At 38.2% G+C, this 27,987-nt stretch overlaps 1 protein-coding gene across 3 annotated transcripts in view; it reads left to right on the top strand.

Annotated features, from left to right (window-relative positions):
* The window catches only part of znf185 (zinc finger protein 185 with LIM domain), a 103,196-nt gene that overhangs the window by 47,198 nt on the left and 28,011 nt on the right, over positions 1-27,987 (top strand). For 2 of the 3 annotated variants that reach the window (XM_039765824.1, XM_039765822.1), the window contains 13 exons: positions 1,175-1,243; positions 4,738-4,815; positions 4,938-5,018; positions 8,237-8,293; positions 8,939-9,079; positions 13,158-13,226; positions 13,758-13,850; positions 15,043-15,141; positions 18,104-18,202; positions 21,763-21,864; positions 22,168-22,245; positions 23,528-23,587; positions 25,606-25,692. In XM_039765824.1, coding sequence (XP_039621758.1) covers positions 1,209-1,243; positions 4,738-4,815; positions 4,938-5,018; positions 8,237-8,293; positions 8,939-9,079; positions 13,158-13,226; positions 13,758-13,850; positions 15,043-15,141; positions 18,104-18,202; positions 21,763-21,864; positions 22,168-22,245; positions 23,528-23,587; positions 25,606-25,692 — 1,079 coding nt within the window. In that variant the 5' untranslated portion in view covers positions 1,175-1,208. The remainder of the gene's footprint in view (positions 1-1,174; positions 1,244-4,737; positions 4,816-4,937; positions 5,019-8,236; positions 8,294-8,938; positions 9,080-13,157; positions 13,227-13,757; positions 13,851-15,042; positions 15,142-18,103; positions 18,203-21,762; positions 21,865-22,167; positions 22,246-23,527; positions 23,588-25,605; positions 25,693-27,987) is intronic. The other variant, XM_039765823.1, reaches the window with a different exon arrangement.

Genomic DNA, 27,987 nt, shown 5'->3' with positions numbered 1-27,987 from the left:
CAATGTATTTGTAATTTATGATCCTATTTTAAGTACAATCTCACTGCTTTATAGTCTATTTTACGTATGTTTATAAAGTGACAAGGTGTTGGCAACTGCCAATAGAACGTTTTGAGGTAAAGTTGAACAGCAGGATGAAACAAATGTTGTTTCTCTTCAAGCAAAATTCATGTCATTAACACACGACAAAAAGGTGTTTATTTTCTTCATGCAATAATTCCGCATGTATCTGTATATCATTTAGTATTTAAATAAAGATCTATAGTGGAAAAAAAACAGTCAAACTCATTTACTGTCACATGTAGACATTTTGTTGAGGCATCATACGTGTATTATGATTGTCGATGACTTCTTGATGACAATCCTAAAGATGCACTGGAGACAGAAATGAAACTCAATGCTCCACAGTGCATGAAGCAGACAAACCCTCATCTGCACGAATCAAGAAACAGGGAAGTGTGGTGACTAGTTAATGGGGTTGGGGGAGTTGGTGGTGGTGGTTCAAGCAGCTTTCCTTATAGTGAATATTCTGTGAAGAAAACAGTAATGTGCTCGATGCTGCATTTTAGAAATGATGCAACAAGTCACATTTTTCAAAAATACATTGCACCTCCACGGTGATGTGTATGAGAGGCACAAAGAGAATTATTTTTACTTTTGTTTAGGCGATTACTTGCATTACACAGCTGCGGAATAAAACACAGGTAAACACAGGTTTGTGAACAAGTCTTTTTGAGCAATATCCCCGAAAAACTTTTAAACCCTCTGAAAATATTTTTTGTGAATTTTTACAACTGCGAAATCTACAGCAAAACAAACTTTAGTGTCAGTACTGAAAAACTGTACGTGAGTTGAAAATTCCCTGTTTTGCTCATCACTATTTGTGACTTATGATCACGATTTATGATTTATGAAGGTTTACATTTCCATTGACAATACACATGATTTTTAATAGATATACTATATCTCAGCATATATAAGTCTATCGTTTATTCATTAAAATTAGAATTCTTACAGGGAAGGGGAATGCTTTTAACGATGCAAGCAAGATATTGTAAAGGGAATCTCAAAGAGTTGCCAGTTGCCAACTAGTGTGGATCTTAATGAACTTTTCTGATTCTATTTTTAAGAAAGAATCGCAAGTGCTAATCTTCTTTTGTTTTTTTCTTCCTAGTTCTAAAGGCTCGAGTGATACCTCCCAATCGTCAATGATCAGAAAACCTTCCAGCGATTACAAGAAATTGTAAGATGATTTCTACCAAAGAGACATATCAGAGTGTAATAGTCAGCTTGTTTCATGCTGAATGAACCTGTAAATGAGCCACAAGAGCATCACATATATAAAAACAAAAGTTTTAACCACATAGGTGACTGGCAGGACATTTTACTGGCAATTCTATAAAAACAGTGGACACTAAAACAGCTTACATGCATTTAATGTATTGAATTAGGGTCTGGTATGGCATTCTATGCAGCTACTCAGACAACCTTCCATTCTAAACAAGGAGATTTGAGTTATTTGGCGAAGGTGTTTCAGTTCAAGCTTCTACTCTAAATTTCAAACAAAATAATGCAAGCATAAACAGTGGTTGTACTTCTACTAGAAAATGTTTCCAGGTTGACAATCATCTTATGAGGCATTGAGCAACTTTAAACTCTTCATTGTATCTATTTATGCAAATTAAATAAGAGCTTTAGAAAATGATGCTTTTAGTTAATCTGGAGTCAAAAACACACTTCGAAAACCTCTGATAAGTATAAAAATGTAACATAAATCCAATGAATATCCAACACTAAACATTACCTAGTGATTCATACAGTACCATTAAGATTGTTTGTGTGACTAAAAATATTAATTTCTTTATAATCGGTGTTGTGGATTTGGAGTCCCAGGCTATAAAGTGCTCCAAAGCATGCAGTCCCAAAAATGACCACCACATGGGGAAACCATCAAACTGAGCTATTAACAAGGGCAAAGAAGAATCTTTGTATATAAAACTATTTATTCTTCACAGGAAAAATGCTCTGTAACACTGAGCAGCCCCAAAGAGCGCAAAAGACATGTATTGTCTGTTCAAGGCAAATCCAGACTTAAACAGAGTCTCAATACATGTCAATGACAATGTCAATTTATTTATATAGCACATTTAAAACAACATAGTAATGCTGCGACCAAAGTGCTTTACAATAATAGAATAAAAGAAAAAACAAAAACAATAAACAATAAAACATAAATAGTAATAAAATATATGAACATAAAATAAGATAGATAATAAATAGAAATAATGTTATATGATCACAAAGAGGAAACTATCAGTATTACTGAAGGTCACTGAATGCAAGTAAAAAGAAGTGAATTTTTAATCTTGTTTTGAACAGTTCAATTGTAGACGACTCCTTTATGTAATGAGGTAAAGAGTTCCACAGGCAATGAGCAGCAGCTGCAAAGGCTCTGTCCCCCTTAATTTTACACTTGGTACGAGGGACAACAAGAGACAACTGACCAGAAGATCTAAGCACTCTGGATGGCTGGTGTAAAGCATACAATTCAGATAAATAGGCAGGAGCAAGCCCATGTAAAGATTTAAAAACTAGCAACAAGATTTTAAAATCAATTCGAAAACTGATAGGCAGCCAGTGTAAAGAAGCTAATATTGTAGAAACAGAATCATACTTTCTTGCCCCAACCAGAAAGCGAGCGGCAGCATTTTGGACCAGCTGTAACCTGTGTATCAGAGATTTGCTAATCCCAGAATACAGCGAGTTGCAGTAATCAAGATGAGAAAAGATAAAAGCATGAGTAGCTTTCTCAAGATCTTTAGAAGATAAAAAAGGTTTGATCTTACCTAATAGACGAAGTTGGAAAAAGCAACTCTTGACTACAAAATTTACTTGTTTCTCAGAAGAGAGGTTACTGTCAAAGATAACACCTAGATTACGGACTTGAGGTTTGGAAATGACAGAGAAAGAGCCGAGAAGTCCAAGACCAATTTGGGCTTTAGCTGGTGGACCCACTATAAGCACCTCTGTTTTATTTTGATTTAGATCAAGAAAATTATTAGCCATCCACGATCTTAGTTCAGACAGACAGTTGTGGAGTTGACTTGTTGCAGAGTTGCAGACGGGAATATAAACCTGAGTATCATCAGCATAGCAGTGAAAAGAAATGTTAAATTTCCTAAAAATCGCTCCAATAGGGTTAAGGTATATAGAGAATAAAATAGGACCCAAAATGGATCCCTGAGGAACACCATATTTGAGAGGAGCAGTAGATGAAAAAGAGGAATTTAAAGTCACTGAAAAGTGTCTACCAGTTAGATATGACCTAAACCAGTTAAGAGCAGCCCCTTTAAGCCCAATAAGAAGTTCTAGCCACATCAGCAATATTTCATGGTCAATGGTGTCAAAGGCAGCGGACAGGTCAAGAAGGACAAGGACTGCCTCATCACCTGAGTCAGTAATAAGAGACATGTCGTTGAACACTTTCAGGAGTGCCGTCTCAACACCATGATAACGACTAAAACCAGATTGGTAGATCTCAAATAAATTATTGGAGTTAAGGTGATCGACCGATTGATTATAAATAATTTTTTCTGGAATTTTAGCCATCTAATCAGGATCTAATCCTGCCTTTTTTAGATGGGGACTGCAGCATGTTTAAAAAATGAGGGTAAAACCCCTCAATACATAATGTCAAGAATAGTCAATAAACAGAGCAGTAGGTCAAACAATCCAGTAAATCATTAAGCACAAGCTAAACACAAGAACTAACCACTCCAAAGCGCATTCCCATGCCTACTCTATGGCTAGACTGGTTTATCTGGAAAAGTAAAGTGAACGGCATCCTACAACTGTGTTGCAATCTTCTTATCCATGCCCACTTTTCACTTTGTGAACACAACAATGTCAGCCTTTAGCCACATTCATTTAAGTTGAAAGGATTCTTAGCAGGGGTATTCCTGCAACATCCAAGGAAATGGGCAGTAAAGGATCTGATTCTACAACTCATTGGGTTACACTGAATGCCAGCAAACCATTTGAAACTTGTTCGGTCAGCCCCATCACATATTTATTTAATTCCAAAAAGACCAAGATTTAAACAAGCCCTAGACAGGAGAAGTTGTCAAGATTGATTTATTAACTTTAAGCCAAATATAATAAAATAAAAAAAAAAAGCAGAATCCATAAGTCAGACATAAGACTAGCTCAAAATAACTTCCACATTTTTTTCCAGCAATGCATCTGTTTATTTGAAGTCTTACATTTATTGTAAAATTCAGACATCTAACTGGGTGTCCCTCCATCTTTTATAGTGACAAAATGATAATGCAACTGTCTGTCTTCCGAGGCTGTATTCCATAAACTACTTTAGAAAAAGATCATTTAATTTAACATTTATTGAACTACTGTGATGGACTAGCGCCATCTCCAGGGATGTTCCTGCCTTGTGCCCTATGCTTGCTGATATTGGCTCCAGCCCTGGTGACCTTGCTCAGGGTTACAAATGGTATGGTATTTATTGAACTATTGCTGGTCTGTGCAGCTTAAACATAATGCATGAAACTCCATCATTTTCTATGTTTAACTTCATCATATGGCACTCTTTATGTTGCCTAAAAATATGTTTTATTTGAGGAAGGCTCTGTTGTCAAAGAAGGCTTGCTTAATACTGTGTTTTTTGTTTTTCCATCTTACATGAAGGCTGTGACTCATAAGTTTGTGTGTTTTGTGTTTCAGAGCACCGTATAACATCCGTTTTCGATCCAACAGCCCTACATCTGAAGAATTTCAGTATACAGAAGAGCACAACTTAAGGTAAAAGTCTTCACTGGCAAATGCGCGCCTGGCCTGTATTTCATATGCAGGGAAATCATGGAACCTTTTGCATTTATTAAAGTAGTCTGTTGTCTAAAAATACTGTCATTTGCCCTATCCAGGTCAGAAGCTGCCAACAGTGTTTTGAAAAATACTGCTCCAACCCAACGATCTTACGTAATGTCTGCAGCTAAAAAATACGGGTGAGATTGTTTTCATGTTAGAACTTGATATTTCTGTGAAATAATTATGGCATGGGCCTGAAGAGCAACACACTGTTACAATTTCCATGAAAGTCTTAGTTTTAAACATGTGAATACACATGAATTGCAACGATTGTGGGTAGATTTGTGGCCTCTGTGTGAATTAAGGAAACTCTGAATTTTCCTCCTGTATATTATTCATGTTTAGAAACCACCTGACAATTTAGGTTGACTGTAGTTGGCCCTGAATCCTGATCCTTAAGATCATCTAAAAAATGCTATGGTACCACACACCTTTGTAAGAGAGTACAGAATACGGACGGGTGGTTGAACACTTATTCACTTAAGGGTCAAGGGATGAATTCAGAAATATCTATCCATTAGCCTTCTAAGCTTATTTTTCTCTTATAGAGCCATTAGTGAGCTCAAACTTTTCTCAGCAACCTTGGGTACAGGGATGAATAAATCCTGTAAAGGAAGTCAGACCATCATCAGACACTCACACAAAAATCCCTATATGTTAGCTCATTCCGTTCAAGTTTAGCATTTACAGTTAAAGTAAAGTCTTTAGGGTCTGTGAGAGGTGAAAAAAAAAACCCCATCTCTTTAGTATTGGAGACGAGACTTTTTGGAAGAGAGATTTTTTCAAGTCCCATGAGAAGAGATTTTTACCTTGACATTTTTTCAAGTCACACCCTCCTCTCAACCATTTTCAAATAAGACCATAACTCTTATTTGTGTGAATGCTTTGTCAGACACACTTCCTGTGTTCTCAGCTCTTACACATTTTAACATTTTCCTCATTTTAAGTTCCCAATTAAAGATGACGTATTATGTCCAAATCTTATTGAAGAATTTCATTATGAATGGTTATTAACAGAAAAAATGAATACATGGATATTCCTAGCTCCGTCTAATGAATTTACGCCAAAAATGTCAAATGGTAACACAGCAAAATGGTTAAACACGTATCAATAGACTATGCTGAAACAGTTGGTGGTGATTGCGTGGAAGATGAAAACAACAACTCACAATATCACAAAGAATACCTACAACCATTAACACCCTCTGGTCTTCAACCGAATGAATTACTGTACAAAGAAGGATGTATCCAAGAAAGGTAATGTAGTAAATCTCTGCGGATAACATTAGACAACAAAGGAGATCTTGATATGCCATCCGTATTAAAATGTTAACAGTTTCCGGTTAGAATAGCTTTTGCAAAGACAATTAACAAATCTCAGAGCCAAACATTCAAAAAATCGTTTTATTTAATAGAGTGAAAGAAACGAAATTCAATCACGGGCAGGTATATGTTGCGTTGATGCATATGTAACAATTCCCATGAAAATAAAATTCTGTTTAATTTGTACATCCACATCCCCATATGTGAGCATCAGTACCGCAAATAGGCTAATGCGTAGCTCATGCCTGGGGGTTGGCGAGCGAAGCAAGCCCTTAGTGCACATAAAAAAAAAACATGGACCAGGCATTACACCCAGGATGGTTGAGCATTGAGAAGGCATTGGTAATCACTATGCCAATATGGTCAGTACAAAATTCCACATAACATAACATTCTCAAACCTTCTTAACCCATTTCTAGAATGCAGTCCATAGGCCTATGCTGGAATTATGGGGTGCAAGGCCGAATGCAGCCTCAGACACTGGATAGAATTCATGAGGTAGCAGTGATAGCCGCTGTAGCAGTCTATGCAAAAATACTGTATATTGTCAAACCTGCTTAATCCAGTTCATGATTGTGGAGGCTGCAGCCCATCCCAGCAGCACTGGGTAGGTACACAACCTTGGACAGGGTGGGGTGCTATTCTGCTGGGGATATCAGCACAGCAGATTTAATGAATAAGTGACCAGAAGACAAAACATTATTGATAAAACAAGTCAAAAATTGTTATTGGGAAAATATAAGAATCGAGACAGCTAAGCTAAATTATAAAACAAACCTGTGGTCAGAATTCAGGTTCAGAAGGATCAGAAGCCAGGAACACAAAATGCAAGAATATTTGGAGGATGACAGGAGTAAGGACAGAGTCCAAAGAAAATTTGGGGCACTAGTAGGGTCGCCCCATTTAACTCAAGTGCAAATAGAAAGGAAAACAAGTGCACAATGGCACAGTAAACAGAGCCTTCCTGTTTCTGTCTGATTGGCTCAGATGAGAGGGTGTGGCTTTGGAGGAGTTCTGTCCTGCGGCTGGCTCAAAACCAAATGAGACACCTACTTTCTGGAGATGTCAGGGCTTTATACGAATCGGACAGGAAGGGGCAGGGTTAGTTGCCCTCACTTGATGTCGTCTTGATTATATGGAAGAAGAATGAGGTGATATTGTTAGCAACAGAGCCTCTTCTTGTCCTGGAGTGGTATTTCATACTGGAAGACAATCCTCCAACATCCAAGCGTTAACAAAATGCTACAAATGTTTGGTTTTAATCTGCAAACTCTGACATCCAGAAAGTGCATGGCATTGACCTCTATATTGTTGCAATGGTGGCACCACAGTTATCCATGCATAGTAATAGGGCAGAAACCCAAAACACCCAAAATGGTGGTGTACAAAAAAACAAACCAAGATTGTGGAAAGACTTGAAATGATTTTTACTATTAAAAAATTAAACAAAAAGTAGAACTAAATGTTAGAAATAGGTGTCTAGCCTGCAAAATCTCCAAATGTATACTAAATACATGGATAGTACAGTAAACATTTATCAAAAACAAACCGGACCATAACGCGTGTCAGACCATTGCACAGTATAAACACTTGCACAGGACCAGTATGGAATCAACAGTTCACCTGATGTGCATGTCACTGAAATGTGGGCAGGAAACCCACAAAGACACACGCAAAATGTGTGAACTCCACACAGAGAATGACCAAATGAAGAATTTCAACCCATGGCAACTATCTATGCCGACACGAGTGGCACAAGTTAATATGTAAACTAGAAACCAAAACTGTAAGATTAGTGATGCTCAATTGAGCCATGGCACATTAAGAGACAAATAAAAGATCAAAGTAAAGTGAACACAAGCAATCACTCTATTAATAATAAATAAAATAACCTGCGAGTGCAGCAATAAGGAAATATATCATTATAAAATAAAGGAAGCAGAACAAAGAAAAATGAATATTAGAATATTATTCAAGTTTTACATGGAACTTTGTTTTTTTAATTAATATTTTGTGTGCTTTATTATTTTAGCACTGAAAATACAGAGCTGCCAACCCAGAAATCTCCAGTTTCCTTTGTGGCTAAAAGGTCAGTGGTTTTCATTGTTCCAAATAACTTTCAGTAAATCAAAGAAAGTCAGACAATTTAGGGAATTCTTTCATCATACTCACATACTTAGCAAAACATTACTTTATGAAATAATGTATATTACATAAAGTACGAGTGACCTGAATGCTCTGAATTTACCTGCTCTGTGCGAGTGTGGTATTGGTTAGTGTTGTCCCAAGTATACCAGAATTCTTACCTGCATGTCTGACCAACAAGCAACACGTCGCCACACTCTGGTGCCATGATAAGGAATAACTAAGATACATAACTCAATTTTATTTAATAGAAAATGCAAATAGTGCATATTCACAGGTAAGTGGGTGTGTGAATGAGTTGGTCCTGTAATAGCTGACATGCTGTCTTCAAGGACAGGCTTCTGTCACCATGGCCCTGAATGGAGTTAAGCAGGCTTGATCATGAAAGTACACATGACTTAATATTTAACTATTTGAAGAAATTAATTACTCTGCTAATGTTATATAGACTGATTTGAGTTCTAGATTCTATAGAAATTTAATCATTATTTTAGTCAGATATCGCTTTTTTGAACTTGACATTCTTTTTGTAAAATTCAGTCTGCAGACCATTGCCAGTTTCTGTTTTTTTGTGTTTTTCCTACCAAAGGGTGGAGATTAATGATGATGATCCAAATTACACCAACCAGTTGTCTCCAAGACTGCATGGAGAGACAAAATCCAGCCTTGATGATTCAGACAACAAAAGCACAGCCTTTAATGAAAATCTGGAGTCTGCTCACCGTTTCAGGTCATTCATTCTTCTTTTTTACCCAAATTAGTTTTGCCCCTCATTTGGAGGTTTCCAGATTTTAATACGTTGGAATGTAGCAGAATCTAACGTGGTGTGATAATTCCTTTGTCTGTTTTTAATGTTTTACATTAACACATACATATCCCATGCCTTTCTGCTTTCAATGTAGCTATAGTACAAGGGAAACTGGATTATTTATTGCCAGACAGTTTTGGTTATTTTCTTTGTTTAATTGTTTTATTATGAAGTATACAGTTTTTGGATCTCCAGTTTATTAGGGTGTTCCCTGTTCTGTGGGACCTGGAAGAATAGCCACTTCCCTTTATCTTTGTTAGAAAAAATTCCACTTCTTCTGAGGTTTGATATTGACCTCATTTGGCACGTGGGCTGGAGGTATTTCAAAACAACATTTCCAGTTGGGGTCCAGGGTAGTATCTCATTTTTGGTTTCGGGAGGATCTTCTAAGATAGAGGTGTCAAATTATATTTAAGGTAATCGAGACTACTCTATTAGAAACAGTAACTGGTTACTAATGGACAAAGGGGCTGGAATAAACACTGGTGGCCGCTGCAGCCTTCTAGGGTCTGATTTAGACATCCCTTTCCTAGAATCTGTAGCTTGTGCAATCATAGTCTGATTATAAAAAAATACAATAATTATTATAATGGTCCAAAACAGCTGATGATTTACCAAATAACATTTTATCTTTCCTCAACTCATCACTTACAGACCAAACTCTGACTATATTCTTGCTTTTTGATTTTTAGTGTTCAGTTTTTTTTTGCTCTATTGATATCTGATCTGAATGATATTACGGTAGTCTGTGTGGTCCTGTGACAGTGGAAGTAGACTGGCGATCTGAAGTTTAAAATCTCAATCCAACAATTGCACTGGAGGTGCTACTTCATTTCTCTGTGTTTTGCCATCATAAATGACTCTGCACTGTGAATAGAAAGCACTTTGCAATGCTGTTGACTATGAAAAGCACTTCATAACATTAATATTTATATCCTTACTAATATATCTTACTATATCTAGAATGTAGTACATGAAGGAAGAGTTAATCATTTGAAAATTAACTCGCAGTCTTTAATGTTACGTATTTTACAGGGCAGGCACCATAGCATACTGAATACAGAGTTACACTTGACACGGCAAAGAAGTGAACTCAACCTTCTTTATTCAGTTCATGGTTGTCAGGACAGGCACCTCTATCAGCAGGACTGGGCTTGAGGCAGGGATCAACACCAAACAGCATTCAGTGTTGAATCATGAAACTAAAAATGGAACACAATCACAAAATCGGCCATCTCTATTGTGTTCCTTAGGACTTTTTACTTGGTCCACTAATAATTTATTATCTACCTTCTCCCAGGAGAAGATGATTGAAAGATGGCCTAAGAGTTTATTTCTGTGGTAGTGATTCACTCTGATCTACTGTATGTCCACACAAAACAAGGCTCTAAGTTTCTGTGTAATCTGTTGGATTAAGTGTGAACATGATTGGTTTATGAGTATTTATGATCAGTTTGCATGTACTAGAAAACAAACTGGAACCAATGTTATGCAAGTGCAAATCAATGTAGTTCATATGCAAACCTGTAGTATATGTACAGCAATATAGTTCACACACAAACTGATAATGTACGGACACAAGCCAATATAGTTCAAATGAATAAAAACAGTACTGTACACTCACAAACCCACAAAGTATGCATGCAAACCGATAGTAGATACTCAAAACAATGGCGTTCACATGTAAACAAATACATCACACACCAAAGTATATGATTTATGGTCTGTTTCTCATAGCTTCTAAAATAGAGCTTAAACCAGTATGCCTGTTTTGTTTTAGAGCTTAATGACTACTCACTCTATTGTAATCAGAAATTGAGTTTTCATTTTGAATATAACTTTCATTTATAAAGCATACTGTTTGAAAAATATGACTAACGCGAATCCAGTTACTTTTAAGTCACAAATATTTCTTCACTCTTCTTGCCATTTTCCATTCCAACAATTGTATTGCTTAGCATTTTGTCATGATCAGATACCAGAAATATAAAAAACTCAACAGCCAAACTCCTGAATCAACCTAAATGCCTGAATTATGCCTAATTCACATCTCACCATTTGCTGATCATGATATCTCATATTACAAATTAAATTAACCTGCTCAGATTAAAAATTGCTGTCCCGCATATGTGTCACACCTTTAAACTCTGCCCTGTCCCGTGGCACTAAATGGTGACTGTGTGTTGTAGCACTGCAGCGCTCGGCCTGTGGAAGTCCAGACTCTCTTCATGTCCAAAACTGCCTGCCACTTAGCATTATTACAACCAAAATTTAGACCTAGCTGTACATAGACAACGTCTTCGCATCCTATGAACAATTACACTCCAAATTTAACTTTCCAGCAACACATTTCTTTCACTACCTCCAAATTAGAAATTTTTTTAAACAAAACCTGCCCAATTTCCTTCACCTCCCACCTACTTTAGCTCCGGAAAAAATATTGATCAGTTTTGAAGACTCAAACAGCATTTCTGTAACAAATAAAAACAATTTAAAGTCCCTCCCTTTCAAAGATCCCAGAGTACAGTAGGAAAAGGATCTCTCACTCAACATTTCGGAAAAGGAGTGGAAGGCAACAATGCAGAGAATTCACTCGAGCTCCATATGCACAAAGCGTACAATTATTCAACGTTAAATTATATATCGAGCACATCTGTCTCGTTTAAAATTGTCCAAAATGTTTTCAGGGCAAGATCCAACCTGCGAACGCTGCAATCAAGTCCCAGCCTCAATGGATCACAATTTTTGAGCCTGCACCAAATTAAGATCATTCTGGACCAAAATTTTTAATTACCTTTCAGACAACATTGGTGTCACAATCCCTCCTAACCCATTAACAGCTGTGTTTGGTGTTCTTCCAGATGGGCTTAAATGGAGAAGGACAAACAAACTGTGATTGCTTTTACTACGCTATTGGCACGTAGACTTATCTTGCACTACTGGAAGAATCCTAGCCCACCTCTTTTAAGTCAGTGGGTAACTGATGTTATATACTATTTGAAATTGGCAAAAAATTAAATACTCACTTAGAGGATCTGTTCAAAACTTTCTTTAAAACCTGACAGGATCTAATCAATAATATTTTGGAATAAGCATTTAAATTGAGGAAGCTGGTTCTCTTTTTATTCTATTTATTTACTTTTTTTTTCTACTATTATATTTTTGCTATGTTGGCCGAGCTCTCTTTCTCACAAGTGGAGGTTGACTTGACTTGAACCTAGTCTTGTAAAATTTGACTTGCTTTTATGGAATGTTGTTTGATTTTAATACATTTAATAAAATGTTAAAAAAAATTCGACCTAACTGCTCAGTCATGCTTTTGTTAACTGTATGTTATCTTACATCTATCCAGTGTCACTATTGAGTTTAAATTTTTGGTATATTTTTGTACCATCTCCTTTGGTATTATTCTAGTTTTTGGATTATTATTGGCTATCGCTGCCCCACATTGAACTACCATCCCATCCAATGTTGCTTTTCAGTTTGCAGCCAACTCTGTCAGAGCTTTAAACCTCCAGAAAGAGACAACTGAAAGAGTGAAAAAGGCCTAATCAAACTGAAAATATCCAAATCAGTTTTCTTTCTAGCAGAGATTATTTCTCAAAAGTGTCTATCGAATGAACTTGGTGAGACTTTGCTTTGCACCAACAAATCGATTCTCTCAGCATGTGAAATCCATTTGATGTTCATTTCATGTACAGGGTGGTCCAGATCTAATTATGCAGATCCAGATCGTCTGGATGACTTTGATTTATGCGGGGACGATTCCAGTTTGGCCCAAAGACAATTCTTCATGTCGTCAATTCGCACACTTCTCGATGGTCCGGGATTTTTCGGGTGATTTTCTATATAATAAACGTAATAAGTTATAGCGTAATGAAAATTGCATAATTAGATCTGGACCACCCTATATGTTATAGCTTGAATTCACACACTTTCAAATATTTGTCTTGAGATTTTCTTTCTCGTTTATATTGATAGATAAAATTTTATTTTTCAGAAGGAATGAAGGAAGCACAAAGTACTCAACTGATGTAAAGACAACAGAATATGTGAATGAAAATCCCAGGTATAGTACCGTTTTGCAATTTGCTTTCTCTTTAATCTGCTAATATTTTCCTAATTCATATCACTTCTTCACATATAATTTGTTTTAAAACAAAATAACTCCAGTTAATTAGGCCAGAGACTATCCTAGCTGCCTGTCGAGCAAAGCAAGAATCCACTCCAGTGGGGGCTTCAGTACATTCCAGGGCACAATCCGTCTTACAGGGTCAGTTAGTCAAACACATACATACCTTTCAATCGTGGGGAAGAAAACAAACAAAAAAAAAAAACAACTGGGAAAATGTTTAAAATTCAACATGGGAAGCTACCAGACTGGGATTTGAACTTGTGATTCTGACCTGTCCAGTAAAAAACAAAACTAAATCAACACTCACTTGTAGTTCTTGATGAAACACCAGTTGACATTCCAAAGCCAATACACCGGGAACAAACAACTTCGCATAAAACGTTAAACTTCATCACACTCTGAAGCTTTCTTTTCAAGAAATACAATTCTGATGCAACTGATTATTTTCTTTTTCTTTCTTTTCAGCCACAAAACACAAACAAAAGTTCAAACTACCATTACAACTACTGAGACTTTGATTGATGTTGACAAAATCCCAAAAGAGTTGGAGATCCAAAGGTAAAAACAGCCAAAAAGTCACTTGACTTAATGAGTCAGTCATTATTAATATTTTAGACTTATGTTAGTATTGATATCTTTATGTTATAAAAATAACTGTTTACTTCGAAAATGTAGTCATAGAAATGAGGCTGTCCTTCCTGGGCATATTATTGAAAGCCATAACATCAAACTCACAAACAGACAAACGTAAGCTTTATTAACATGTTATATAATTCTGAATTGTCTGAAGTGCAAAATTACTCATAAATTTCACAAAGGATTCTTGAAAAATACAGAGCGCACCATTTATACTTTTGATCATCACTCAGTTAAAAATCATCAGTATCAGTTTAGGCAATGCCCTTCACCATGAACATTGTCTCCAGGAAGTTTCCAAACCATAATTCAGTCCAGTTGAAAAAGAAGCAAAAAAGTTACACATTACACTGCTGCTATTACTATTAGTACTACTGTTACATTTATATGACTTTTAATTATTGGCAATGGTCAATAATATAATGCCAACAGATATGAGTAAGAAATCTTTCTTAGCTAAAAGAAGTTGGTAGAATGTTCAGATTATTTGGAATGGCATTCCAAATCAAATCACAGGCATTCACAAGAAGATGCCAGCTTCACTATCAGACATACTGAACAATTCATTTTATGACGTAATTGTTTAAACTACCTGGACCAGAAAAAAACAAATTAAGCATTTAAAGCATAAGTAACTGGTACTATGCAAATGCCTTAGTAACTATTAATACATCTTAATTTGGATTTAAATGGCAGCTTAATCAATCAAATTTCATACAACAGAGTGTCCTCCAAAAGGGACAGGCATGTCTATCACAAAGCCATTACAAAAACAGCCCCATCAAAAAAAGTTAAAGAACATCCTTGGCTCACTTTAACAACATTTAACATTCTCCTTTAAACCATGATGTGCTTTCAGCAGGTCTCTACGCATGTTATAATAAAGAATAACTAGTTATCTGCTAATAATGAAACGATAAATGAGCATGCCTGTGAAAAGCATGGTGTCGACACCAAAAACTGGCAGAAATAATAAAAAAGCCTCTTCTTTTCAAAGTGATTGGTTAATACAGTAACTGTATATTTCCTTCATATTTTTATATGATCCATTCATTGAATTCCCTTCTCTTCTATATCCTCACACACCATCTTTCACCTTTATTTTATTTTATAGCTCCTATACAGAAAAGGAGAATAAGACAAGAAAGAAAGCTCTTGAATCAGCACTTGATGCTCCTTCAAATCTTATTTCCTTTGATTCTGGCACAGAAAGGTAAGAATAGAATAAGCAGTTTGGAAAATGAACAGAGCTTACAGCTGCACACTATGAAATGTATTTTGTCCCTCAGTATCCCACTATGACATCTCAGTTTCAGAGGTTAAACCTTAAATGGTGTAACCACAAGGGGGCACCAGAGAGCCCCAAATCACAGACACAGCAATTGCCACACATTTGTAGAATAAAATAATGGATTTGTATTCTTCTTATCAGGGCCTTTCCAAATCTCCTCTTTGACCAGTGGCTCAAACACAATGAAAATACACAATAAAGTATACAACTCTTCCTCCTAAAATCCGCCAAGAAGTTTTGCCCACTGCCACACATGGGTGAGTCAGAGTCGGAAGGCAGCTTCCTTTTATATACCAGACCAGGGAATGCTTCTGGTGCCATTCTGTCTCCTCTAGGAGGCACTTCTGAGCCATAGACAAAGTAGAGTGGTCTTCCCCTGACAGTGCCCTCTATCATTCCTAAGGGACCCCTACAGGACTGCACTTCCAGACTCCATTTCCCTAGCACTTCTGCAGGTGTCCTGAGTGGGTTTTTATATGAGAACCATTGCCACCTTGCGCATGGGGAATGGAACCACTCCCAACTCCTGGCTTCTGCTGGTCCACCCTTTATTTTATATCGGTTGGGAACAGACTTATCTTTCTGCCCAACCTACCAATCTGTATAATGTTCTTCTTGGGCCTCCCATCTAAGGTAATAAACTGTGCTCCTTCCTGGCCAGGATCATTTTTCACGATGGGCAGCACAGTAGGAAGTGCTGTTGACTCAACGGCTCCAGAAACACTGGCAACTTTTTCTCTCACGAACAAATAAGTGATCAGACATTTGTATGTGCAATGACTGATGAAGCAATACTGTCTACTTATTTCGCAAATTGTGTATCTCTGTGAATTCTGCCTATGTTGACTTGATTTTTCTCCTTCTACTTGATTTTCATCACACATCCTGGTCTTATTGGTGTCGTCCAGGCCTACCTCCAATGTTTCTCCAAAATTTAAACAATAACTAGCCAAATCTGTCAAATTCAACAAAGTAGGAGCCTGTCTGGGCAGTAACGGGCACAAGGCCTTCACCAGCCCTGGATGTTGTGCCAGTATATCATTGTCCAGTCGAACATACATGCCCTAGACCTACAGCCCCACAGCCTCAGAGCCCTGGGCTTGAATTCTGTGCTTAGTCTCTGCTCATATTGAATTAGCATGTTGTGCCTGTGCCTGCATGGATTTCTCCTCTTGTATCCCAAACATGTGCATGGCAGTTTAATTGTCAATTTAAAGGAGAACTCAAAATATGGAAAATACAAAAATAATTAAATACATTCTTAGCTATCATTTATAAGTGGTTTTGCTTATAAAGATTATAATGTTTATTCATACTAAAGTGGTCATATTTGTGTTTTTGTGTTTCAAACAACAGGCTGCTGTCCCCACCGTTACATTCACTCCAAAGACAGCTCTCTTTTAGCCATGACGTTTACAAAGTGCAAACAGAAAATGGAAGAAAGGATAAAAAGAGCAGTTGAGGTGTTTTTTCTTGATGAAGTAAAGAACACACTGCTTAGAAAGCTTTAGTAACCCACTTAGTCTTCACTGATACACATTCTCCTTTCATCCATCTCTACCATTTCTGAACAAATTTATGTCACTACGGAAAAGTGCAGAGACGCGTTTCATCCTGGCAGCACCGGGGTGCACAGTAGGCCACAATGCCAGACAGGTGTGCACATCCATGTTCATTCACACTGGTCGGCCTAGATTTGCCAACTAATATAATGTGTGTTTGGGTGGAAGTAGGAGTACTTGGAAACATGTGGGCTGTGCTACAGTTTAAACAAGATATCCTAGAATTGTAACCATTGTATCTACAAGACATTTAGGTACAAATTTTAATCATTTGGTTCAAGCAGTTGTATTTATCACCAACATCGCACATTGTTAGGAATTTATACATCTACAGACTGTATTAAATGACAGATTAATGCTTTCCACGCAGAGGTCAGAGTCACTGGATCACTGGGCTGAAGGTGGGGACCAATCCTGAACTGGACACCAGTCCATCACAAAGTACAAACACACACCCACATACTCGTTCGTTCTGGTATCAGTTTGACTCTTCGGTGGCCCCACATAGACTTAGGTTGATCATGCATACTCCATGTTAGGAGTGTCTTAAGCTGTATTTGTGGAGCGGTGAGGCAGCAGTGCTAACAGCTGTGCCACTATGTTACAGCTGATCTGCCAGTATGTTTCAATAATTCTGATCACCTTAACTTCAGCAACCAAAGGGCTCTGGTCAGTGTACTAAACAGACTAATTCAATTTACTTCAAACTGTCACAATAGGAGACAAAAGACATCGAAAAAGGTTTGGGACAGCCACCCGTATATTGTGCCCTGGCTGCAAATGGATAATTCATTGTGAGTTGTTCACAAGTCTGAGTCCAAAATAGAACTGATTTTAAGGTTGAACAGATGGCGGCTTTAAAAGCCTAGACAGGAAGTGACGTCATTGGGACCGAAACAGGAAGCAATGTCCTTGAGGCCGAAAGTGACGTCATCAATGGCCTCGGACCCGAATGTGATGCCATCCAGACCGGAAGTAACATCATCAGTGGGCCTGGCACCGGAAGTGACATCATCAATGGTGCAGGATTTCCTGTGAATGGTTTGCACAGGATTGATAGAGAAAGTCAGTGCACCTCGCCTCCCCCAGGTCTGGCGTAGCACTACTATTATTCAGGCCCTTTAGCTGCCTCCTGTGTGTGACAACACATTGAATCAATCTCACATTTTCATTATATGTGACTACTAAATAATGATTATCCTGTTTATGTAACAATGATTATATCAAAGATATATGAAATATAAATTTCAACTAAAGCACCTTGTTAAGTTAAAAGTGTTTTAATCCAGCTGTTCTTAGGTGCATTTATTCTTACTTTTCAGTCCTGCCACTGAACGTAAAACAAAGGTTTCTCAAATCACAAGAAAGGAGACGGAGTCAGACCCTTCGAAAGATCTTCTTTTGGACTCCAATCTACTGAGGTAAGGACAATAACTTATATACAGTACCTTCATAATACATGTTATGCAATATGTGAGCAGGAGGTGTATAGTCACTTAGGCTAAGAGTGGCCTTCATGCCATAAGGTAAGGTCTTACAGAGCATGGCAGAGACTGCTATGTGAAATATCCTTCATTGTCCAGGTCAGGTCAGGTCAGATCAGGTTGGGGAGCATGCATGTCTACATATGGCGATACAGTTCGGGATCCTGGTTGGCAACCCCCCAGGCAGATGTGCGGTCCAGTCCAACCCTCCTGAAATGACCATCTATCTACCACAGCCATGTGTTATATTGATGTCCAGTTGGCCTGGTCCAGCCACTCAGGTCCTCAACAATGAGGATCCTGCAAGCCGGATCACCTGTGGGGAATCGCGCCACATTCCCATAGTACCATAACTGACGCTCTCTCACAATGCGAGTACTGTGCCTCATTAGGGACTCTGTTAGCAACCGCTCATTTAACACAAAGTCAAACCAGCAGTACCCAAGGATTCTCCGAAGAGACACAGCACCAAAGGAGTCCAGTCCATCTCAAGTCACTGGATAGCGTACATGTCTCTCAACCATATAGCACCAGGATTCTAAAGACTTGGACCTTCATTCTGCTTCAAAGATATCATGAGTGCCACTCATCCCTTTCCAGTGACCTCATGACCCCCCATGCTCTTCCAATCTGTCTACTGACTTCATAGGAAGAGTCACCAGAGACACGAATGTCACTGCCAAGGAAGGTAAACCACTCGACAAGGTTGACATTCTCTCTGCAAACAGACACACTGCTGATGGCTGTGCTCAAGAGGTCATTAAAGGCCTGGATCTTGAGTTTTATCCAGGACACTCGCAAGCCCAGACACTCAGACTCCTTGCTCAGTCCCTCAAGAGCCCCGCTCAGAGTCTCCATTGACTCCAATGACAGCATCATCAGTAAAGTCAAGATCAGTGAATCTTTCTTCACCAACAGATGCTCCACACTTGTCCGCTCACTGTTTATTTTATCCTCTAGCAAAGCCTGTCATAATGAGCAGGATGTTCATTGGAAGTATTAGAGAGGGCCAGTTTAATTAAAATACAGAAGAACAATGATAAAACTTCTTCAGCTTAGGTTTCTACCAGGACAACAGCAAAGGAGAGTTCAGGCACTTCTGGGAATCTAGGCCCAGTTTCTGGTGGTGCACCATATCATTTCTGTATATTTAAAAACTGTTTACCACTTTTATTTCCCTGTAGGCCAGTTTAAGCATTAATCCCTCTCTGCTTTCACTTATTTTCTAAGCTTGCAAGTTTCAGAATTGCAGTGAACCAAAGTCTGCCCCGGCAACACTGGGCTCAATGTGCCAAACATGGATGGGGCACCAATCTACCACTGGCCACACTTTAGCATACACCCACACTCTCAAAATATTAGCAATGACTTGACACTAGAAATGTGTGTAGAGTAGCTGGAGAAACCCATGTAGAGACGCTCCACGCACACAGTGCCTGAGCTGAGAAGTGAATCTGTTAGAACATCCACCATTCCATTTTCTGTATTGTACTTTTTGGAAAGCCGTTATTTTTTTTTCAGTATCATGAGCTGTATGACAGGAATTAACTGTAGAGAAGTCCTGACAGGAATTAACTGTAGAGAAGTCCTACACAAATCCACACTCACCCTCTCATACTGGGTCAACTTAGTTGCCAGTTGACTTAAATTACAAGTCTTTAAGATGTGGGTGAATAACTGAGCATCAGGAGGAAGACCTTCCAGACCTGGCAAGAACATGCCCACACCATGATCTGAACTTCGGACTCTGCTGCCCACCATATATAATCTGTGATAATCTATTTTTAATGTCACCATAATAGTGCAGGAGCAGATGAATTTAACGGTCTGTCATCAGTTATTCTATAGTTCCTCAAATATTTTTTTCCTGCTCTGTGTACATAAAAGCCATGCAAATTCTCTGGTATACATTACACACAAGTTCTGCAAATAAAAGCTCTGATACCGCACCTACATACAAAGCAAAAACAAATGTATCAAATTTGTATGCAATGAAACAGTGTTCATTTTTAATTAGAGATCACAACCACTGTATGAGTGACATGTTGCTTGCAGTGTGTCAGATTTCAGTGTCCATTTCTTTCAAAAGTTATGTAAATATATTAAACTAAATTGGAGAATGTACATCCTGCTCCAACAGGCCACTCTAAATTGGTTTTGTTTGCCAGCAACTCAAGCGTGAGGTGAGGAGGCTGCTAAAAACCTCAGAGGAACTTCTGTTAAAAGCAGTATTAATGGAATCTCAAATAAAAGCTTGATGTTAACAGAAATCTAATTCCACCATGACAGCATCTTTAAGACAAACAAGCCAAGACTGCAAGTGAATATCCTGCTCCATTTGTACCAGACATGCAGCTTTAAACTGCAATGTCCTCCACAAGAAACACTAGAGCTAAAAAATTGGAAGCCTTATTTTGCTTTTTGCCTATTACAGCTCATTTGTTAGCTGTGTTCTGATCTCTTGCCAGGACATTGAATTATATATTTTGTTTAAAATTGTGGCCTAATCTAGGGCAATTAGTTATCATTATTATTCAATTATCATACCCCATGTAAATATTTTATCATTATTTTAATAGTAGACTTCATGGTAGTACAACTCTTTGTGTTTATCTTCAAGAACAAAAGACCACTTTATGAATGAATGTTCGACACAGATTTGAAACTGAGTAGACGACAAAAAACAAGTTGCTTCTTTGAAAATGAATCAAATAACTTGTGAATGTCCTAGTCTTACTGAACTATCTAACATAAAACCCCAAGGACTTCACTGAGGCCTTCTTATACCAGAGTCGCCACATTCATGATCTGCTAGCCATCGCTATCTAATACTTTCCATAAGTGATGGACCTAATCTATACCATATCCTTAAACAAAGAAATCACATATGCAAAATACATAAGTACCAATGAAACTTGCAGTCACTAGCTCTCTGAGCCCATCAGATTCAACATACTGTAGCCATAAAATGATCCAGTAAAAGCTAGAGGTGATTCTCACATCCAGGCCCAACAGCCTGAGCTTAAGAGCAACATCCCAACTGTCTTGGATTTCTGATTGCTTTCCTTATTCATTACAGACCTATAAATGGTTCCAATGTACACATACTGAATAAAGAGTATCCTACATCTAGTATTACCGACAGATAAACCCTAAAGAGCAGAGGTACACTATTAGAAGTGGAGACTTCCATCACAACAACTTCCTGATTACAGTTAGACTTTAGACTTGACTGAAATCTCATGCAGTATGGGTGCCAGCTTTGTGCCCATTGGAGTCCATAATGGCTTCTGCACACCATTACATTGTAAGAGGGGCCAGTAAAATGCAGCAATTGATGACTATCTTAAGTTGAAACAGTGCTGAATTTCAAATTGCTATTAAATACCCTGCTTAAATGCACATTAGATAATGAAAATATGTGGGGAGCCAAATTCTGATTAAGGGGTAATATTTTTGAACTTGCTCTCTGATGCTTTACTTCTTTTTTTTTATAGTGGAAAATCTAATAAAGACACCACAGTGAAGAACACTAAAGAAAATGTCAAGAAACTTGATGTTACCCAAAGCTTGATTTCATTTGACTCCGACACGGACAGGTGAGGAAGTCCTTAAAATTTACAGACAGTAATGCCAGTGTCTGCTGTCCTTGATGATCATCTACTTTTTAAATGAAAGTTAAATTGATTTCAGTTTCATGTTCCACATCTCCAACACAGGCTGAAACTCATCAGTGGGAAAATAGCAGTAAGACTTGTGAAATCAGCTTTGGGGATGAAGTATTGTTGCCTGCTTTGGAGAGCCATCCTCGGGGCTCCTTTCTTTTAGTTGTTTTTCTACTGTTAATGTGCTCAGTTTTAAAATGATTACTGAGCTGTCCAATTATTTTCCTTTCAATGCAGCTCAAAAGATACGAAGCTGAAATCTGATAAGCCCAGTACCACAACATCAACTCATACTACAACCACCATTGAGAAAAGGTAAAAAAAAACAAAAAAAACAGATGTTATGTAATAAGGAGAAGCAATTAACTGAGTAAGTGTCAGGAGTGATTTGTGACAGCCGGGTATCAGCAAGAGTGAAAGGGAAGGTCTACAGTATGGTAGTGAGACCAGCTATGTTATATGGGTTGGAGACGGTGGCACTGACCAGAAAGCAGGAGACAGAGCTGGAGGTAGCAGAGTTAAAGATGCTAAGATTTGCACTGGATGTGACGAGGATGGATAGGATTAGAAATGAGTACATTAGAGGGTCAGCTCAAGTTGGAAGGTTGGGAGACAAAATCAGAGAGGCGAGATTGCGTTGGTTTCGTCATGTGCAAAGGAGAGATACCGAGTATATTGGGAAAAGGATGTTAAAGATAGAGCTGCCATGTAAGAGGAAAAGAGGAAGGCCTAAGAGAAGGTTTATGGATGTGGTGGAAGAGGACATACAGGTGATGGGTGTAACAGAGCAAGATGAAGAGGAGAGGAAGATTTGGAACGAGATGATCTGCTGTGGCAACCCCTAATGGAAGCAGCCGAAAGAAGAAGAAGAATATAGAGTACAAGCCGTAACATACAAAGGAGGCAGAGAATACACAATGGTTACCGCGGCTGCCTTGTAGATTTCACATCATGTACTTATTAGAGCTTGCAAGTCCTCACCATGTCTTTGTGGGATTTCCTTCTACATACCTAAACTGGCCATAAGTGGGTGTATGTGGGTCCCCTGTCCTGTGCTGTTTCCTAATTCTGAACTATGACCCCTAATTTCTCTAACTGATTAAAGAGGTTTTAGAATATTATGTTATGTGAGATGATTACGACAGACAGACGTGGATACCCACCAGTAATGAGATACCTAACAGAAAAACATTAAGAGTCAGATACCTAATACAGGCATGCAACCATGAGTGGAGAAATTCATTCAGTGCTGCTTTATTGAAATGAAAGTAGCACATCCATTATTAAGAACATTCAGTGGTTTACACTTGTAAATTAAGGTTCATATCTTGGAATTAAATTCAACTTTTTAGAGAAATTAAGTGAATAGGGTTGATAGAACAACTTTGACACGAACAGGCCATTCAGCCAAACAAAGCCTAAGGCTCTGATTGTCTGCACATCTGATAAAATATTAAGTACAAATGCCAATTTTACATTAAACTGAAGAAAAGAAATCAACTTAGTTCTTCTATTTCAAAATGTAATAGGTGATAATCAAAAACATTTTACAATTCAATATCTAATGAAGGATTATCTCCATTTTCACTCTTTTTAGCTTTCTGGATTCTGAGCCAGTTCATTCTGACACTTTCTCCTGGGCATCTATTGAGAACAGGTAACTATACAATAAATTAATAGATGAGGGTCTTCAAATTACAAAACGGTCTTGCTGTCAGCTGTAATATCTCACAAAGACAACATAAGTAAACATAATTTAAAAAAATCAGTATCTACTTTTTACATCTATTGATGATAGAAGCCATTGTGGAAAGGAGGATAGTGGTAGATTTGAATGCCGTCATGTAAAGTTCCCTCCAGGAGGCCCATTCCACCACAGTGTGCTAAGATGCACCTCTGGGGGTCTTTTCTGCCCACTGCTATCAGGCAATTCAAAGCTTCCTCCCAATGTATTTGTTAAGTTCATCTTGAAATGTCTGCACAATGCACATTTATTGATTAATTGATTGATTTTCTGTATTATCCGTAGTACCCCATTCTTATATCTAGCAATTGCTAATGAAATGTTAGCTGGGTAGTCAGTTCTTGCTCATCATGGTGCCAGAGAGTGGTGATGTTGTAAATTGATCAGCATATCCAAGTACAAGTGGCAGTACTAAACATACTGTATACATCTCTGTGGCCCAGTCGAGCAGTTGTGTAAAGCAGCTGTCACTTGTCAGGGTTACACCATGCAATGACAGGCAAGCCAAGAGAAGAAAGAAGTGCTGGGGCAGATGGTGTTATCAACTATCAGTGTGTCACAGCACCTAAGCAGAAGCAGAAATACAGAGAGGAGGGATTGTACCAGCACAAGCAGGCACATGAGCACACACAACAGCAGCAATAGTCCTGGCTTTAAACCCAAAAAACTCTTTAGTGAGTTTCATGTTTCCTGATTGCAGAATCCCATGCAAAACTAATTTTAACAACATAAATTTTATAAAAGTGCATGCGAAATGAAACGTGGCTGTACTGTATTGATCATCACTATTTATAATATAGCAATTCTTCATGATAACAGGAAAATGCATTTAATTTATATGCTAACTATGTGAAAAGGATGCAAATATTTTGCTGCTTATCTGGTAAAGTCAATGTTTAACCACATCAAGACTTTGTTCAAAGTGCTCACATTTTGTTCAGGTTCCCAAATAGAGATATTTTGTGTGAATGGACCAGATGTTTACAACGACAGGAGTATCCACAGCCTTATTTGGAGAGCAAAAAGCTAATTCAGACATTCAACTGGGTTTCCATTTCAGCTATGTAACTCTCTGAATGAAGTAATGCTTCCACGTTAGAGTCTTCAATGTAGCTCTCCCTGATTTACGCCTCTCTCCTTCAGTATGCGATTCACTGTTTTATTGGAAGAATGCTTGTGAACGGATGCATTTCAGAATTTCGTAGTCCTAGATTAAGTCCCCCCCGTGACCCTGTAGTTAGGATATAGCGGGTTGGATAATGGATGGATGGATGGATAGATTAAGTCCTGTTTTCTTTTTAAGACTTTACCTACTTACCCAATGAATCCATTTGACTGGTATTCTATGTGCAGTTTCTTTCACTGTGATAATATGTGCGTGTGTCATGTCAAATGTGGTTTTGCCAGCCTGCAATAGTTTGAGCATGACATTCCTTGACATAACATCTTAACATGACAGCCTAACATCTCATTTGCCTTTTCTTAACTGCTTCTGTCTGCTTTCCAAAACATGGCCTGTCAACATAAGCTGTCTAAATTTCCCAGAGTGTTCTTTTTGGAGGTTTGATTTAATATATAATCAATAACATAATCAATGTTTCATTTTTCACATGCTTGACTTGCATATCAGAACTCATGTAATTTTTGTAAATCAAAAAACAAAGAATTCTTTTGGGCTCCACCAATGAACTCATCTCACATTGTTTTGCTTGCTTTTTTTGCTTATTTCCAGCCAATTTTATTAATAACTGAGAAGAGTCACTAAGTGAAAATGTGTGTAAATTAAAGATTGGCGTAGTCATTAGTAACAAAAAATTTGGGAAAAATGTGCCACTTCTTGGCAGACGTTTCACGGGTTTCAGCTTCCACCTTATACTGTGGGGTTAATGATTTCTCCTATTATACTTCTAAGTTATTTTTATGTGTTGCAGCCCCAAGACAGAAAAAAAGACAAAAACCACCATCAGAACAACAGAAACAATCCGCAATAATGACTCACCCAACATCCAAGTGGAAAGGTCTGCTCTTTTGAAATTATGTTTTAATAACTCACATTGGGGATATCACTATGGCTGTCTTGTCTGAACATTTTTTCCCCATATCTATGGTGGCACTTTAGTTAGTACTGCTGCCTCATAGCAGCCGAATCCTGGGTTCAGATACCAGCATGATCACTGCCTGTGTGAAGATTCCACCTTCTTCTGCATGGAGTTTTTTTTCAGGAACAGCTGCATTCCAAAATTGTAATCTGGTCTGAGAGAATTATCCTGGTATGAGTGAGTGTGGGTTTATGAAGAAATGTTTTTTGATTGTGGGCGGCACGGTGGCGCAGTGGTAGCGCTGCTGCCTCGCAGTTAGGAGACCCGGGTTCGCTTCCCGGGTCCACCCTGCGTGGAGTTTGCATGTTCTCCCCGTGTCTGCGTGGGTTTCCTCCCACAATCCAAAGACATGCAGGTTAGGTGGACTGGCGATTCTGAATTGGCCCTAGTGTGTGCTTGGTTTGTGTGTGTCCTGCGGTGGGTTGGCACCCTGCTCAGGATTGGTTCCTGCCTTGTGCCCTGTGTTGGCTGGGATTGGCTCCGGCAGACCCCCGTGACCCTGTGTTTGGATTCAGCGGGTTGGAAAATGGATGGATGGATTTTTGATTGTTTGTGCCTGATCTGTCATTGGTCCCTTCCTTACTCCAGAAGTTCTGGAGATAAGTTTTGGCTTTCAAAACCCAGAACTGATTAAATGGGTGAGATAACCTTGAGTCTCATTTAGGAAAACATTTTTAGATAGTTTGTTTTCCCAAATCATTTGCTTAAAAACAAGTAAAATTAAATTAAAATTAAATCTGACAATATTTGTAGGAGTTTAATGATGATTCTAAAATGGAAGAAAAACTTAAGAGAGATTCGGAAAAATAATATCAAGCAAAAAATTGAAGGACATGTTGTTTTCTGTATCTTAAAAATTATATTTTGCTTGCCACACTTCAGAATTCTAAATAAAATAGACTCAGCAATGTGACAAATGCATGCCACACTGAATTCCCAGCAGTACCAAGGATGGAATAGATAACAGTAGATCAGAATCATCTGGGACTGATGATAATAATAGTTTGGCAGTATAAAAGGGTGCACAGCTGCCAAAAGACCCTCAGGGGCTAGAGCCACACCTGAATCTGCCAGTGTGGAAGCCCAGTAGCTTGGGAAACTATGGCCTCTAGAAGTATACCCTGTGTGCCATGGAAAAGAGACAAAGAGTTGCAGCATAGATGGAAGCATACTATCTCAGGATGCAATTGCGCTGCCAGGATCCTGATGAGGGTGCGAAAGCATGACCATATTACCCCAATCCTGAAAACCCTTCACTGGCTCCCTGTCCCACTCAGAATTGAGTACAAGGTCGTTCTCCTCACCCATCAGTGCATTTATGGACATTGCCCCCCTTTACTTACAGGAACTCCTTACCTCTCATACCTCCTCACGCACCCTCCGTTCTGTACACACAAACACTCTCCAAATCCCTAGAACCAAGCTTCGCAGTATGGGTGATAGGGCTTTTTCATCTGTGGTGCCGAGACTGTGGAACACCCTCCCTGACTACCTGAGAGCCCCACAGTAGACTGATGTTTTAAAACAGAATCTAAAAACTCATCTTTTTAGAAAGATATTTTGTTAAAGTATAAATAGATTTTCTTGTTTTATTATTTTTATTTTTTATTCTGTAGCACTCTGAGATTGCTAAAATATAAAGTGCAATATAAAAAAAACTTTATCATTATTATTATTATTATTAGGGTAGGGAACCCAACAGTTCCTGGAGTTTTCTGTCCATACTATACAAACTGACAAGAGGGAGAAGACACTAGAGGTTAAAATGCCTTCTGGCCACCGGGGAACACTTGGCCACAGAGAAGACCCTGCTGCCTCTCTGATATCTAGGATACCTCTGTGGGAACATGACACTTTCAGGGCAACTAAATACTCAGGGATCAAGGGAAAGTGCTAGATCTGTAGCTCAGGCTCTGAAGATCAAATAGATGGTCGCTCAGACCCTGGAATTTATTAATGCACTTGTTCTATAAATTGACCCCAATGGGAATTAAAGCCTTGTCATGGCCAGAGATGGGGGTCACTTTGTAGACAGATTCCCATTTTGAATGATGTTATATTCGTGTATCCTTAAATTCTTATTAGATCAAAAAACAAATTAGGTGATCTTAGGCAATTTTTCTAGTTATCGACTATCGACTAAGATATTTAATATCTTAGTATTGGCTGTTTATTTGGTTCATTGGTGTTAAGTACATGCTTTATTGAAGATTT

This window comes from Polypterus senegalus, chromosome 10 (genome assembly GCF_016835505.1).
Source record: "Polypterus senegalus isolate Bchr_013 chromosome 10, ASM1683550v1, whole genome shotgun sequence".
NCBI lineage: Eukaryota > Metazoa > Chordata > Cladistia > Polypteriformes > Polypteridae > Polypterus > Polypterus senegalus.
The sequence above is the reverse complement of the archived record's forward strand: the minus strand, read 5'-3'. Positions and strand labels throughout refer to the sequence as shown.